The sequence below is a fragment of the Syngnathus typhle genome, linkage group LG3 (assembly GCF_033458585.1).
Source record: "Syngnathus typhle isolate RoL2023-S1 ecotype Sweden linkage group LG3, RoL_Styp_1.0, whole genome shotgun sequence".
Classification (NCBI taxonomy): domain Eukaryota; kingdom Metazoa; phylum Chordata; class Actinopteri; order Syngnathiformes; family Syngnathidae; genus Syngnathus; species Syngnathus typhle.
The window spans coordinates 10,467,906-10,484,072 of NC_083740.1; the positions used below are offsets into that span (position 1 = coordinate 10,467,906).

At 42.2% G+C, this 16,167-nt stretch overlaps 1 protein-coding gene across 1 annotated transcript in view; it reads right to left on the reverse strand.

Moving 5' to 3' along the window:
• LOC133151673 (B-cell lymphoma/leukemia 11A-like) overlaps positions 1–13,507 on the reverse strand; it is a 34,542-nt gene extending 21,035 nt beyond the window's left edge. The window contains exons 1-2 of the mRNA XM_061274895.1: positions 12,909–13,507; positions 10,110–10,499 (exon numbers count right to left, since the gene is read on the reverse strand). Of these exons, the coding sequence (XP_061130879.1) occupies positions 10,110–10,499; positions 12,909–12,963 (445 nt within the window). The 5' untranslated portion in view covers positions 12,964–13,507. The remainder of the gene's footprint in view (positions 1–10,109; positions 10,500–12,908) is intronic.
• Positions 13,508–16,167: the final 2,660 nt, after the last annotated feature.

Below are 16,167 nucleotides of genomic sequence, written 5' to 3' on the forward strand. Positions count from 1 at the left end.
GAAGAGACTAGCAACACCAAAGCAATACGTTTACGATGCCTTGAATTAATTCAACAAACGTTCATGATGCGTCAGATCTTTGCAATTTGACATCTAAAGGTCAGCTTTGCATTACGCGTGAGCTGCAAGCATTTGAAGTGGAGTGGTTAAAGAGCTAACAGTCAAAACTCAAGGGACACATGCGAGTTGTAATTGCGAGTTGAGCTATATCCATATTGTATGGTGGGAGACATAAATGAGGAATAGGGAAAGATAACGCTACAATTCATTACTCCCTCAATAAGGATTCTCTAACGTAATTCATCATCCGCCAAACTAGCCCACACACAATGTTAACTCCCGTCGTGTTCGCTGCAATGTTTTCAGTACACAATAGCAGAGATGGTGTTGTTGCCCCATCAAGAGGAGCACCCCAAACAACGAAACCCTTTTCCCTCTTATTCCAACCCTGATTTTGACAGTCTGTTCTGCTCTCATTTTTTTTTCCCATGCTTCCTCACAGTTTTCTATCACTTCGCATTGTCCTGGGCCCTCAGGTTAGAAGTTATTTCTTTATTTCCTCCTCTGAATCTGAAAAAAAAAAAGAAGAACAGGACAAGAAAAGCTGAGGAGGATAAAGAGAAGAGAAACTGAGGAGGGCCGGGCGACCACTAGACCTGTCCGTCTGCCTACTTTCGGTTGGCTGTCCAACCGGTCTGAACTGGTTCTGACATAGGTAAACCAGAGCAAGTCCTTTTTCGCCTCTGGACAGAAAAGAACTCTGGTGGCATTCCAACCACAGTCAGCAGGTACCAGGGAAGTGTGCATCCATGTGTGTGTGAGCAAGTGATTGTGTGTATGCCCATCTCCCAAGACCTTTGAGGCCTGGACCATTGCCAAGTTCATCTGTTAATGGACAGCTACGAGGAGACATACCCCACCCCCCTTCTTCCTATCCTCCAACAGCCATGCCTGCTCAGGATCCCCCCCCCCCCTTAACCTCCTCAACCCCCAGCCTGCCCTGCCCGGATACAGACCCTAACTCAGCCTCCTCCTCCCCTCCTTTTCGCTCCCTTCCTCTGAAAGCTATATCATTCCCTTTCTCCTCCTGCTCACTACTCCCCCCCCCCCAACACTCTGTACGTCTCCTATTCAAGATAAACACAGTGCTTCAAGTTCAGGGGACACCCTGGGACCCTTTAACAAAGCCATCTATCATGCTGTCTTCGTGAGATGCCCTAGAGCAGGCTCTGCTACCTTCTTCTCCGAAAGCACGTGAACATAAGCACATGCAGACTGGACATGCTGTACACGAGCCGTCCAAGCTTGCGACTTAAATTCCTTAGACTGAGCTAGAAAAAATTCTTGAACTCAACCTTGTGCATACAAAGGGGGGGGGGGATGACCTCTTTGAGACTGAGGCACATCACGGAGCAAAGAACAGTACATACACCTGGCCTTTTTCTTTCCGTGCCTCAGAGAAAGCATCTACTGACCTCTTTGTAATTCCCCTTGAAGTCCAAGCGCGGGGCGATTAACCAAACTGTCAACGGTTTAATAGTCTGGGAATAAGAGGCTGACTGAAGACCTCAGAACTGCAGAGATTATGAATCCTATATGTGAGTAGGACAGGAGAACCAGAATCACTTATGACTGGATTTGTGAATGCAACTTTATTTGTCATTTACATCGAATTTAAGTGGCGTTGAAGCTAATCTAATCACCGCTTACAAAATGTTGATAATTACCATAAAGGGTTTCTCAACTGTTTGCTCAGCAGTTAGATGTAGGGGTGTCGCACCAAAATCTATCAACCCAAAATAAATTGCCATGAAGGGCCCCTCATTGATGTGTGAGGGGTCAGTGCCCCCCCATACCACCAATGACCGGCAGACAGATATTTTACCGATCTGAAATTAGTTTCGGGAGGAACTCATGTGGGTGCAAAACATGCGTGGGTCTTCCTAGTTCCCAGCCCGAATAACGCCCCTGTCCAGATATATTATAGCAGGCTAATCCATTCATTTCTACACTTCTTATTTTGGGATGTGGTGGGCTGCAGCCTATCATGGGGCTAGTGCTACTCTACCGATTTAACAAAACCTTGGCATATACTGATGAGTGCCTGGCTATCCTATTTCATCGCAAATTATTTGATGGGGCTAGTGTACGGGCAGTTATATTCTACAACAAATTGATCCAAATATGTGAAATGATCTTGAAAGATTGTTTCCCTAAATTATTTTGAAAGCGTAGTTCAAAATGTTGTGATAAATTGGATAAATCAGATTTAAGGGCAACTAAGGGCCTATTTTGACATCTGACTGATAAAAAGGTTATGTTCTAATACTTTTGCTAATACATAAACTTGTTCTGTGACACAAATGTTATCTTTGTTCCTACTTCTGTTAACACGTAGAGAACAGATGACTGCAGGGAGTGGGAGTGCATTTAAGTTGAAGAAGAAGGATTTTTTTCATATCTTAACAACTGTGACAAGCTCTGCCTAATCAACTCTTGACATTATAAAGTTCACTCTGGGCACTAAAGTGGAGCTTCTAGTCACGCCATGGTCAGACACTTTGCTTCATTCCTCCTTTTCTCCTGTCCTCAAGTCTCCCTGTGACACTCAGTCAAAGCAGCACCCCCCCTCTCCAAAAGCCCAGCAGCTGCTGTCCGCTCCATCCAGCTAGAGAAGGGAACCAGCCTGCCGGTTTTAGTGCGTTAAATTATCCATTAGATGTTATCAAGTTGTAGCAGGGGCCGTGCCATTCTGCTAGGAGGCATCAATCTTTCATAAGTCCCAGGCACGCCGAGCATTGGGATACACCACCAGAAGTTCCCAACCACTCCCAGCACACCAGCAACCTCGCTTAACTCACCCGCCTGCACGCAAACCTGGACATGTACACACAGTCGGACGGGCAGCCATGCACACAATCAACAATTACATATGCTGACATAAATGAAGTCAGGTACACGTTCTTGCACTCAAGTGCTGGGGAAACAACCAGGATGAACCTTATTTAGAGTACATTCGGGCTGGCAATTTTTGTTTTGTGTCTCTCAAAAGTCACTATTGTTCCTTCCTCAAAACAAAACTTTGAATTCTGAGGAAATACTAAAAAAAAGCTTTCAGCCTATTTGAAAAAAAATATACATATATATGAATTCTGAAGAAATATTAAAAGAAAAAGCTTTCAGCCTTTTAAAAAATAATAATAATAATAATATACGTATATATCTATAAGATTTCACTACTGCTCATATAAAGCAGCAAACTAACAAACAAACGAGCATGCCCCCTGTGCACTCCCCTTTTTGTTCTCTTCAACTCATTTCAGCCTCTTGTCATGGCCTGGCAGGCTGGCAGGGCAGACATGTTCAGAATGCGCTGCAGTAATGGACTAATCAAAAATGCAAAACAATTGGCAATTACCGCACGGGGCCCTAATGGTCATTAGAATTTACAACAAGGTAATGAACTGAGAGTCAGCTCAGACCATGCATATTCATAAAGCAATCAGGCCTTTGAAGATTAAAGAAGCGCTTCAAATTTAAATGAGGGCACCAGCATGTTATCAGTGAGATTCAGCCTGCTAAAGTAAAGGGTGCCTGGGATAGTAGGAGTGTGCTTATTATGTTTGCAACAACGGTCATTCTGGTGTGGGAAACTGGATTCTTCACTTTGCCAGTATGGTGTTGTGTGCATGCGTATTTATCTCCTTTCTGTGCCAGTTTGTACCTTTTTTGGTATAAAAATGCACAAAAAGAAGTGCAGGGCAACCTTTAAAATCATTGCAAGCCCAGTCTTGTGATCATCATTTAAAAGACGTCGGTTTCGAGGTTAAAGATAAAAAGTACGGCTAACTTTGAGCCATCACTGGCAATGAATGGGCTTTTGAGAAGAACCTCCCCAGAGGAAAAGAGCATCTATTGGTATATAGTACTTGAAGCAGGAGCATCAGATACGGTTTGTGCACGCTGAGACGCTCTCTCACAAACATTCGGAGGGAGGACTGTGAGTTTTCACAAGTGTAAAGTCAGACACAGGGGCCCTCTACGCCTCATATCTACAGCATGTGCGATAAGAATGGCAAGACACAGCTGTACAGACAACCACCCGGTCAAATGGAGACACATCGTTACAGCACATATTATCAAACGTACACACTCAAGCAGAGAGGCCAAAGCCGGTCCTGAGACTTGCAGTGAAGAAGATAGGGGAGGAAGAAAGACTAAAGACAGATAGTAACCGGGATCAGTGGGTTCACAATAACACAGCACCCTCAGCACATTGATTCTCTGAAGGCCTCGGCATTTGAATGCCAACCAGGAGGAAGACAAAGCAAAAAGTGCCGCAGACCAGCCTGAAACTACACTACAAGGACACAATAAGAACAGAAGGTGAGTAAGTGACAGGCTGAAGAAAAACAGATACCAGAGAGACAAACTACCATTTTCCATCTTTAGTCTGAATGATCGCAATTGCATCCAAAAGTGTCCGTCGTATCGAATCAAATTGTCAAAGTTTCTTTCTGCCCCAACCGATTGAACCACTTCCTTTTTTTGCTCACATCTGCCGCTTCCGGAGGTACAGCTGTATGAAAGTCACTTTTTCATCTTCTGTTTCTGTTCCGTCTAAAAATAAAGTCATTAACCTGCAGGTGCTGAAGTGTGACAGGCTCGATGCTTGTCAGATGACCCCTGCCCCTGAGATATGACTGTCTGCCACGCTATTGACAGGACAGAGGCAGGACAGTCTTTTTTTTTTAAAGACGTTTTCACACAAGGCGCTTTCTGTTGTGTACTTTTGTTTGACAGCTGCTTGACAAGATGGATGGATAGAAATTGTGCATGCGTGTGTCTTTCTGCCTTGCTCCCTCGCCAGATCTGCCAAAGTGCTAATGAGCCGTAGAGTTAATTTTAAGAGGTGCGGACATGCTAATGCTTACCACTTCGTCGAAGTCGAGCAAGAAACATTTTGCAAAAAGGGAGGAAGGGGGGTTGAAATAAAGATCTCATCTGTGGGACCTCTGCCAAAACACATTTATGACAGACAAACAAACTGGTGGTTTACATCATGTGATGCGTGTGTGTGCGTGCACATCTTTCGAGTAAATATAAGCATTGTTGTCTTCATAAAGCAGCTGTGTGTCAGTGCACATTTGTGGGTGAGTGAATGCATTTGTGAGTTGCTGCTTTTTATGTGTACTGTATGTGTGTGGGTGCATACTTCAACTAGCCTCCACCTGAATGCCCTGGGGCTGTGGTACTAAGGTTGTTAGAAGACAAACAGAGACACAGGAAGTCCAATTCAGGAGCCCTGAGGACACAGCACACACACAGACATGCACACATTTTGTGGCATACCTACCCATAAGTACACATACGCTCCCATTGTTGGATACACACATGCACAGACACACACACCTGCCATTTTGCCATAGGTTCTGCTTCTTTAGCCCACTAAACATCAGTTTAACATACGGTATACACCGTGCCTCCCTCCCCTCCCAACAAGCATTTAGGCCCGCCGCGTCCCTCAGGAACAGTTCTCTGGGCCAAGTCTGGGCTGGCACAGTACACAGAGGGTTGTCCTCTGGCAAGGCTTGCCAAGTCAAAGACCCTTTCATGTTCAGCCTGCAGACCCATGGTAGTAAAGCTTTTTTAACAAACATCCCTCTCACACATGCGCAAGAAGCTATAAACTGTTTAAGTGGTCAAAACCGCACCTGTACACAAACTTGCACGCATATGCACACATTTTTGTTAGAAATCAGATTCTCACACTAGATGTTAATATACACGTCACTTTCCAGTGTTGCAACACCAACATCTGTGGGCACAGTGAGCTTGGCTTTGCTGAGGAAAATTAATCTGCAATTACTTCAATAGTTGCATAGTGGGAGGCCAATGCATTTTTCTAATTATAGAAGAAGCCTGAAAAGTCACATACACACTTTCTTAATTGCTAAAGGGTTCTTCCAAAAGTTGCAGGAAGAAATTGATTTGCTGCAGCAGCTGTGCACAAGTCTGGAAATGAAACATTTTTGAGGGAATTGAATAATCACATTGAGTACAACAAAATGTTTTCATTTAAAGTGGCAACGTAAGATGGCTGCCCTCTGGTTTCAAGGGTCCTATTGTTAATCTGTTCATCTATACTCTATGTCCGTGCATCTTCCACACAAGCGGCGGACTGATTTGCATTTTGCTTGCTGACAGCCAATCAGCGTGCTAACCATTTTTTATACTGTAGTCGATGCTCATACAAATTATAAAACGCAGAATGACTCTTACTTCTGTACCATTATAGAGCTTTATATTTAGGTTTGTTCCAGTTTCACTTCTCAGTTCTATAAAATATTATATTAAGCCAAACAAAGCGATCAGAAGAGATTGACTAGACCAGGGGTGTCAAACTCATTTTTTTCACGGGCCGCATTGTAGCCATAGCTTCTTTCGGAGGGCCATTATGACTGTCAACCCAAATAAATGTATGAGCACCTCATATTATTTACAGGAAAAGCTACAAAACAAACTGACAAATAACTCGTTTTCAAATAGGACAAGTAAAAACTGGTCAAATATTTAAAAAAAAAAAGATATTAAAAGTGAAGACAATTTGCAATTCTAGTAATGACACATATTTGATGCACAATTTGTCTTCGCGGGCCACATAATGATGTGGTGGGCCATATCTGGCCCCTGGGCCTTGTTTGACGCTAGTGGACTAGACTATATGCTATGGATATAATTTAAACTGTATTCTACTAATACTATACACATAAGATATGAGTATCTCGTAGTATTATTTCTTTCCTGCCCAAATGCAATGTATTGCAACCCCAGCCACTATATTTGAACTGAAAAAAGTTACATTTCCATAGAAATGTAATCTGTACGCTTTTACGGCCCCTACAGTGCCTGTGATTTTATTTTACAATATAAAACCAGTTCATTTAAAATTTGATTCCCAAATAAAGTAGACCAAATCAAGTAAAAGTAGGGTTTTTTTCAGTCAATATAAAATGATCACAAAAATTGAAAGTAAGAATACAGTCAATAATTTGTTAAGTGAAAATAAAATTCTGGGATACAGCGCTTGCTAGAAATGAAAATAGGAAATGATTTAGCCCGATTGTTTGAACTCAAACTGTGTGCAAAACTGCAGATAAGAGTCCCAACATTTTCTTCTTTTTATTTTAAGAATGGAGCACTCTGCATAGGAACACTCCAACTCCCTCCACTGCACCCCGTGTAATCAGTTTTCCTCTCATACTTGCCAAGAATTTTGGCTTTTTCGATGCCCCTGCTGTTTACCTTTATTAAAAATTATTGGAGCCCGCAGCTAAAAATAGAAACAATTTTTTATCAGAGCATGGTACAACTGTAGGATCTAATTATCATCAGTTTATGCGGACAATGGAATGAGTGTGCTGAAAATATTAGCTGGTGTACAATAATTACAATAGCATGCATCTGGGCCTATTCAGTATCAATTAAAGTGATCACCGAAACAAAGCGCCATATGTGAACTTGCAAAGCGACCCGGCAACACAACCCTGACCATACGCGTGCATGCACATATACACACACACGCACACACACACTGACACACAAACACCAGCCACAGGAAAAAGATGTCACGATTAAGGAGTCTTTTCATCCCCCAGCTCCTCCACATGCACACACACACACACACATTACTCACCCCCAGTTCTCCCTGAGAGATACCCAGTGAATATATGTGTATGGTGGTGAAGGACATGGGGGCTGGTGGTTTGGAGAAGATAAGTGGCAAGATGCCAATTTTGTGCCAGCTAAATACCTTTGTCTCCACAACACAGACACACTGTACAGGCAAGATGCTGCAAGAAGACGCACAAGCTTCCTAGCAATATCACAATAATGTTTTGTTACATATAAGAAAAAGTGTGTAAGGGGAGGTGGCTGCCATAATTACCTCAGTATTGATTCAGAGTCAAGGTTTCAATTGAGCAAGAGTATTGAAGGGAGACGGAAGTGGGAGGTGATGTTCGATTTTGCTACAGTGGCCTTATTAAGACACTAGTAAGGATAAGGTAATAAATGCAAATGGTGGGATGGTTAAATAAATGGGCCACAGTAATATTGCAATACCATCTTTCTTTCTTGTGTACCTCCTTCCTCACAGTTGGTGTTACTACACAGGGAATGGCATGAGTGAATGTGTGATTGTGTGGTGGTGCTTCTCAAATCAAAACAATGGGAAACACAAAAGAAATCTGATTTGCATTCGAGTTAAGATGAATGTAAACAAATATAAATCTTCGCTAATATGCCACTTTAATATTAATTGCATCATGTGAGAGACCTAATTTTGTATTTTTGTGTGAGAAACGGTCATCTGCTCTTTTTCTGGGCCATCCATAATCTGGAGACAAGCTACGTTGTCGCTATGCATATCTTAAATTGTTTATCATGCAAATGATGGCGAGCAGGCTGCTCTGCCCTCTTCTAACGGCCCAGGGCTCCAGACTGCAGACCGTGGCCCCAGCTGCAGCCATGGGACTTCCCAGACAGCCTCAGCTGTCTCATTGACGTACAGCTCCAGCTCCAGTTCTGACTGTTTTAGACACCATCATGACCCCCACAACCTCCAGGTTCAATCATCATTCTCACGCGATTTCAGTTTCTACGCCAGTAAATCATCTGTGTCAAATTACATTTCCAAAGATGCTGTTTGCTGCAAGATCCTCATTGGGAATATTCATATAGTATAACACCATCCAGTTGGATTTGCGTAAGGAGAGAATGCATGGAAATGCCTCATCTTTGTGTGTCCGCCTCGAGCTGAGTAGGGTGAGCGAACATGGCAGCGACCATATGTGGTAAGGGATGGTGCACTGGCACTGCCAGGCTGCATCCATCAATCACAGAGCGCAACAGAGGTGGAAGGAGTGCTGTTACTGCATCTGAATGGTATGGCGCCTTTTTGACACCGTAGCTGCGTCTACTTTTTACACTAAATGTTTCTCACTTTAAAATGACTTTTTCTTTTACCAGCAGAACTAATCAACCTAGACAGCGTGTGTCTTTGCACAGCATTCAGATGTTATAAATAACTCTCTACCCCGAATGCAAGCTCCTGACCCTACGACATCATGTGAATTGTTTTGCATGAGGGTCTAAATAAGCAGAGAAAAGCATATTCGAGCAGCTGACAAGGCCAAGAGGCAAGTGAGCTTTGTGCGTGCGTGCGTGTGTGTGTGTGTGCATGTGCGTGTGTGCGCACTCACACAGAGGGCAGATGTTTTGCAAACTCTACACTAATGAACAGTGGTCACTCTGTATAGCTGTAACTAGCTAACAACTGCTAAGAGACTTGCCATCTGCAGAGCAGCAGTTCTAACTAATAAAGGACAGTATCTCGCATTGTTGAATGCTGCTCTCCACATTTAGCTTGAATTGGCTCCGAAATGTAACTAGCCTTTTCGAGTTAATCTGGCCAAACTGGCACGAGGTATTAGGGAAATTAATAAACATCAGAGTAAGCTTTGCTGGTCAAAATCAAACCCGATAATGTAAAACCAGTCATAAGAGAGTCACGCTTGTTATCACAACAGGCCCATGAAGTCCCAGTGGACTGCCAATAAACCAACCAGCAGTATTAACAAGTCCTTAATTACTCAAATCGCAAGACAAGCAGATAATTAGAAGCTGCGCCTCTCTTAAAATACATGATTTTCTTCGAGAAAAAAAATGCGTCCATAAAACTATCGGTCTGTAAGGAGTGAGGCTTTCTTGGCACAGGTTTGAAGAAGCACGAGACGTGACAGTGGAACAATCCTGGGAGGGGGAGCGTTGCATCTCTCACCACCACATGAGGGCAACGGATCTGTACACATCTGTAATCCATTTTTTCTTTGCATAATCTGTGTCTTTGTGTGACTGCCTGTGCGTCGTTTTTCACTGAAATTGTTTCCGTTCCTGGCGATAATTGTCAGGATGGTTGCTCTTTATGTGAGTTCAGGGCTCTAAGTGAAGGACATTCAAAGGCCTTAAACGCGGCAGCAGATATTTCAAATACCACCCAAACTATACTCCCAGACCTCTTGCTTAAGCCTTGCGTGGCAGCCATTTACCTGTAATATTCTCCTGCTTGGGGATTATTCCTTGCAAGGGTGTCGATAAACAATCCTCGTCCCGCGGCGACACCTGAACGGCAACCTCCACCGGGCGGCATACCCTACGTGGGTGGTGGTGGTTCCTTGAGTGCGAGGATGACGTGGAGAGGGGCGAGGAGAGAGGCGAAGACGGCGGCCTGTCGAGGGGTTTGTCCGTACAGAGACTCCCGTGGCACTGCCTTCGTTTATGTTCAATGAACAGCAGGATGTCAGCCAAAGGGAAGCGGGACTGGCACTGGCCGCACGTCAGCAGGTCCTGGTCCCCTTTTAGGGGTTCGCCCTGAGCAATACTCAGCCTAGGGGACTCCTGACAGTCCTCTTCTGGTATAACGCCTGATAGGGGCTCAGCTGTGGGGGAGCATACAAAAAAACAGAATGTGAGTTACACTTCTTCAAGGAGACGGACAAACTACGTTACGTAAGCAGACAGCTATACCGATCAGCGCCAGAAAGAAAGAACAACAAAAAACAAAGACTGAAAAGAAATCAAGAGAAACAGAATCAACAAAGAATAAAGATTGAAAGACACAAAGAAAGAAAAGAAATCAAGGGAAGCAGTTAAAAAAAAGAAAACTTTGATATGGACTGCCACGCTCAGCTTGCAGGCAGCGGACAGACAGCGACATAGTTGCTTGACCCTCTTTATTGTGGTGCCAATCTCACTTTTTAATGAACCTAACACCTCAGAGAATCAAAAAATAGATTCTAATTTGAGTTCAAGATGATTGGACCCCATTTCGTTAAAAGTGCTGGGATCTCGTGAACCACGGTTAGACATGGAGGGGTTGGATGTGGAGTAGGTCCCTGAAGTACCAACAGAGAGACAGAATTCATCTAGCCACGTGGTAAATGACATTGGACGTTCCAACTGGGATGTCGAGATAAGATGTGATGAATTCTTGCCGCCGGTTCAACCTTTAATTCCATGTCAGGTCAGACAAGAAGGTGATGGGGGACTATGCAAGATAGGCCCGGCTATACCTGTATGTTCGACTACATTAAAGATGAGGGAATTTGCCGCTCTTTTGCTGAAGCTTATCTCGACCAGCTTATGCCATGGACATCGCTGGAGTATGTGAGGCTGAGTTAAGGGGAAAGATTTCCCTTCAAACTCAAAATAATCTCTTTTTTGATTCCAAGCACGAGTGAAATGAATAACTTTGAAAACTGTCATTTTATCTTTTTCAAACAACTGACTGCAACAGATTTCAAAGTGGTTTGGGTTTATGTAGTGAGGGGGCAGCGGGCAGGGAAGTGTTTGAGTATGACAAAAATCGTTTACGGAAAAAGATAAATAATAATAAACACGAGGCTGTCACTAAATCTTGGCACAGGAAACACTAAGTCGATGCTAATTATTTGAGAAATATAAAAATACATACAACGGCATCAAATACTGTATGTGGATATTTATTAAAAAAAATATATAAATTACAAACACACCTGTAAATTGTGGACATAAACAATTAAACGGAATAGAAAGGTACCATACTGGTGATAAAACCAGGAACTATGCAATTAGGTACTAGAACTACAACGTCCTCACACATTGGGTCAAGGTAATGTCTTAAATGATTGACAACTATTGAATTAAAATTATTATTCAAACTGCAGTGATGACATATGTTTCAAATGTGCTTAATGAGATGATTGAGTTGAAATGTTATTCAATACATTTACACTGGTGTTAAAGACGTACAAGAAACCAGGTCTTTAAGCACATGCGCTCCGCTCTTGCTTTCCTCTGCCATTTTATATTTGCATGAAGCATTACTTTTCTACGCATAAAAGAAGAATGTGGTTTTAACAAAACGATCAGATACAGTCGCTCGGTAGGTATAAAGTAGATCAAGTTCAAGTTCATAGGTGTCCTACAGGAGCACAATCATTGTACGCCCCCTACTGGCGAATCCATTTGTATCACACTCACTAAAATGAAGGCACGCGTTCTATGAGAGCGTCATTGGTTTCAGCCAACACGGAAGAAGCATGGAAACGTTTATATAGATCAGATTTAGGAAACAAAAGCAATATAAAATAATGTATGAACCAACTGTATCATGCATACTCTATACTGTATTGGAAATTTATTTAGTGCCCGAGCCATACAATTGAAGTGGCACAAAAAGCATCTTCAACGCCACATTTCTGGATGCATCCTGTTAAAGTTGCAGTGCAACGTCAATGTCTTTCAAGTCAGTGTCTTTGACAACACATGATCGTAAAGAGTTGAATGTGTTTCTTCTCTTTGAATCAAAGTGTGCCCTTTTAAAACGCTTTGAAATGGATTTATGGGATAGCGCCTCACTTTTACTATATGAGCCTTCCGCGGTAACCGCGCACACGAGGTCTTTGCGCTGCGGACAAGTGTGTATGTAAACACCACTTCCTGACCAAACAGCCTCTAACCTCGGCAAATTAAACTCTTGACAGCACGAAAAAAATGATGCTGGTTATATATTTGTATTCACTGCTTATGCAAACTTATCCAATTGATGCAGTCGGCGGTGACAAAGCCTATGCATGCTCTTTGATGGCAAAAATAAATTTACAAGGCACAAGACACAACGCGTTAACCGCGTTAAGTTGAACCTCTGCGCCGCGTTTGCAATAAAGCCTACTGTTTTGAAAAAGCGCTCCATGTAGCGAGTTCCCACACACAAGGACCATCTTGCAATTGAAATTCATCAAGGAAGTCCCCATTTACTCAAATAAGTGGTTCCATGGACAGCAACGCAACCGTGGACATGTACTTACGCGAAAAGTCCCGTTTGCTCAAGTGCTGGGGTTTGCCTTGTTTGCGGCGAGACATGTTGGCTGGAGTGGCGGCTTCTCAGCGGAGCTCACATTGGGAAATCCAGGTAGACTCCAAGTGAAAATCTCCTCATGGATGCATCTGACGTCCGTAATAATCACGCGCCGCGCGAGTGAGGCGCTCAAAACACACGCAAAAGTGAAGTGCGCGGATCACACGCGCACGAGCGAGGGGGAGTAACGCGCTGCGGGCTGCGTAAAGGAGATCCTCATGACTTTTAGCGCAACGGGAGAGTGGCGACGATGATGATGATGGTGGTGATGATGATGGTGATGATGATGATGATGATGGAGGTCGCATGTAGTGAGAGAAGACCCCGCTCCTCCTCCTCCCCCTCATGCCCTCCCCAAACCCTGAGCTGCAAGTTCAAGTGCGGACGTGACGTTCCAGCGAACTTGAACGTCAGAAGATAAACCAAAGTGAGACCTCGGAAACGTGGGCAGGGCCAAGGCGGTGAGTGGGAGGGGGCAGCCACTATAAACACCAATGGACACTCATTATGGACTACCTATAGAAACGGAGAGGGAACCCTGAGATGACACGCCAGAAGACTGAGGAAGAAGGGGGCTGGACCGAGAGAGAGAGAGAGAGAGAGAGAGAGAGAGAGAGAGAGAGAGAGAGAGAGAGAGAGAGAGAGAGAGAGAGAGAGAGAGAGAGAGGGCTGGACCGAGAGAGAGAGAGAGAGAGAGAGAGAGAGAGAGAGAGAGAGAGAGAGAGAGAGAGAGAGAGAGAGAGAGAGAGAGAGAGAGAGAGAGAGAGAGAGAGAGAGAGAGAGAGAGAGAGAATGTAGGCCTTTATAAATTATGTATTTCTACAACATAAGTGTATTAATAATAAAGAATTAATTAATTAGTACAATAGAAAACTACTGGACATGTGATAATGTGGTATATTGAATGCAATGGAATGATACACAATGCCCTGGAATGAACTGAACTAGAAATGCTTTGAATGGGTAAATGGGTAATACAAATATGGAAACTGGAGGTGATAATCACAGACATTTTGAATTTTTGGCCTTTGAAAATGTAATTTTTGCTAATGAAAGTGAACATACACCTTTAGTCAACATGTACAATTTGGTACAATTTGTAGTGCTGGAATGTACCTAATATTTTTTTACATATGGGCGCCTCATTTGGTACAAGAACTAAGATGTACCTAATATTTTGGCTAATATGGCCACGGCATTGTGGACAACCACACACATGGATCAAAGTTGTACCTAATGTTTTGGCCAATATGGCTGCCCCATTGCCCAGGATCGTCTCATCAATGGGTCAACTTACACACAAGAACATTCTGGTTTGTCTGAATTTTTGGAATGTTGAAAATCCTTCCCAAGGTGAATGAGCTGAATGTTTTGAATACCAAATGGACATTGGAAATGAATGGTGAATTTTTAGTTACAAAATATTAAATCGGAAGGAATGCATGATGTTTTTGGAATGGGAAAAATGCAAGCCCAGTAGGCATGAATTTTGGGAAGATGATACAGATTGATTGGAGAGAATCTGTAAAAAAAAATGTGGAAGGAGCAGAACACCAGAAAAGTGTGAGGAATAAAACAGCGGATATAATAATAATAAAGTTAAAGGTGTAGAACAGCATGTGTGGCCTTGCACTTCACACAATTATTCATATACTCAGGGTAAATCAAATGATTTATTTGAGGACAGTCACATGCCAAATACAAGACTGATTGTGACTGTTGAATACAATATGTTTCATTCATAGTCACAAGGTATCTTTCTCTTCATGTAAAACTTTGTATGTACACTATTTTTTTTTTCATTATTACACACATTCACTGATATGCGAGTGACTTTTGGAGCATACTGAGCTAAATTGTTATTGTGGAATAAAATAATTGTTCTTTATGGTCATGGCATATGTTACAAATAGCTACAGCTATTTACATTTATTTATTTAATTGATTTATTTATTATTTACATATATGTAAATAAGTTAGAATCATACAAGATCAAAGCATGGCATTTTTGTCATTGCTTGATTGCTTTACTTTGGAGACACATAGCTTATCAAGATACCAAATATTTCTCCTATTTTGGGCAGTAATTGATACTACAAAGACTTATTGGTTCATGGTTACCAGGGAGGTGAGGTAATTAACATGCAGCGTGTTTGAGTTCATATGATGAAAGATATTTAAGGGGTGAAAAAAAGCAACTTTCTGCTTTCTGTGTAAACAGTCAGTTCTGAGCAGAGGTTAAAGAGAACACTTACCTTCATCCCCCTCATCTGGTCATTTACGTCATTTCCACAAAGTGAATATTTAGATTTGTGGTGATCGTAATAATTCAAGGATGCAGATGGTTATGTGACATGCCATCGTCTATTTGTTGCCGTCTCCATAAAAAGATCATCAAGGAACGACAGTTTCATTTTTCCAAACATTTGGGATCTCCGTAGGGATGTGTTAATATGCAAACAGACAGAGGACAGACAAAGTCAGAAGTAGAGAAATGTTTTGAGCCCACAGTTCCATTATCATCATCCAGGCCCAGCACTACCAATTCTGAAGCCCATGAGCAGATCAGATTGACATTGGAGCGCATAGATACTGAAATTTGATCGCATTAAAAAAAAAAAAATTAGTTTTGCACCTTCAAGTTAACAAGTTAACAGCCCCATTTATTAGCCTGTCAAATACAGTATATGAAAGTGTACTGAATGAAATTAAAATAAATATCGTCCACTTTTCTCATCAAGATTGTTTACGTCAAACACCACTCCTCAATGTTTGGTTCTGATTAAAATCTTCCTTTCATTCTGATATTTATTACGTCAGTGAGTTCAGATTGTTTTCTTTGTTTTTATATAGACCAACTTCATAAAATAAATTATCAATTGATTTAGGGATTTTGAATGACAGGCAGAACAAACATAGGACCTGAATAATATTCAAATTTTGAGTGAGCTGATTTTTGTGGGGGAAAAAATGCACAAAATGAGTTCTTGCACAGTTTACTGTTGAGCAGTTTTGTGCTGTCCTTGAATGGTATTTTTTATGCACGAGAGCGTTTATGTAGTTATCTTTTTATTGTTCAAACCCTGTGTGGCTGAAGGCTGGATCTTTTATACATGAAGTGAGCATGTAATTTATTAAAATACTCTCATCTAGCCTACATTGGAGTCTGAAGGGGGGAGAAAAACAGACATTTGCATGTATTTTCTCCA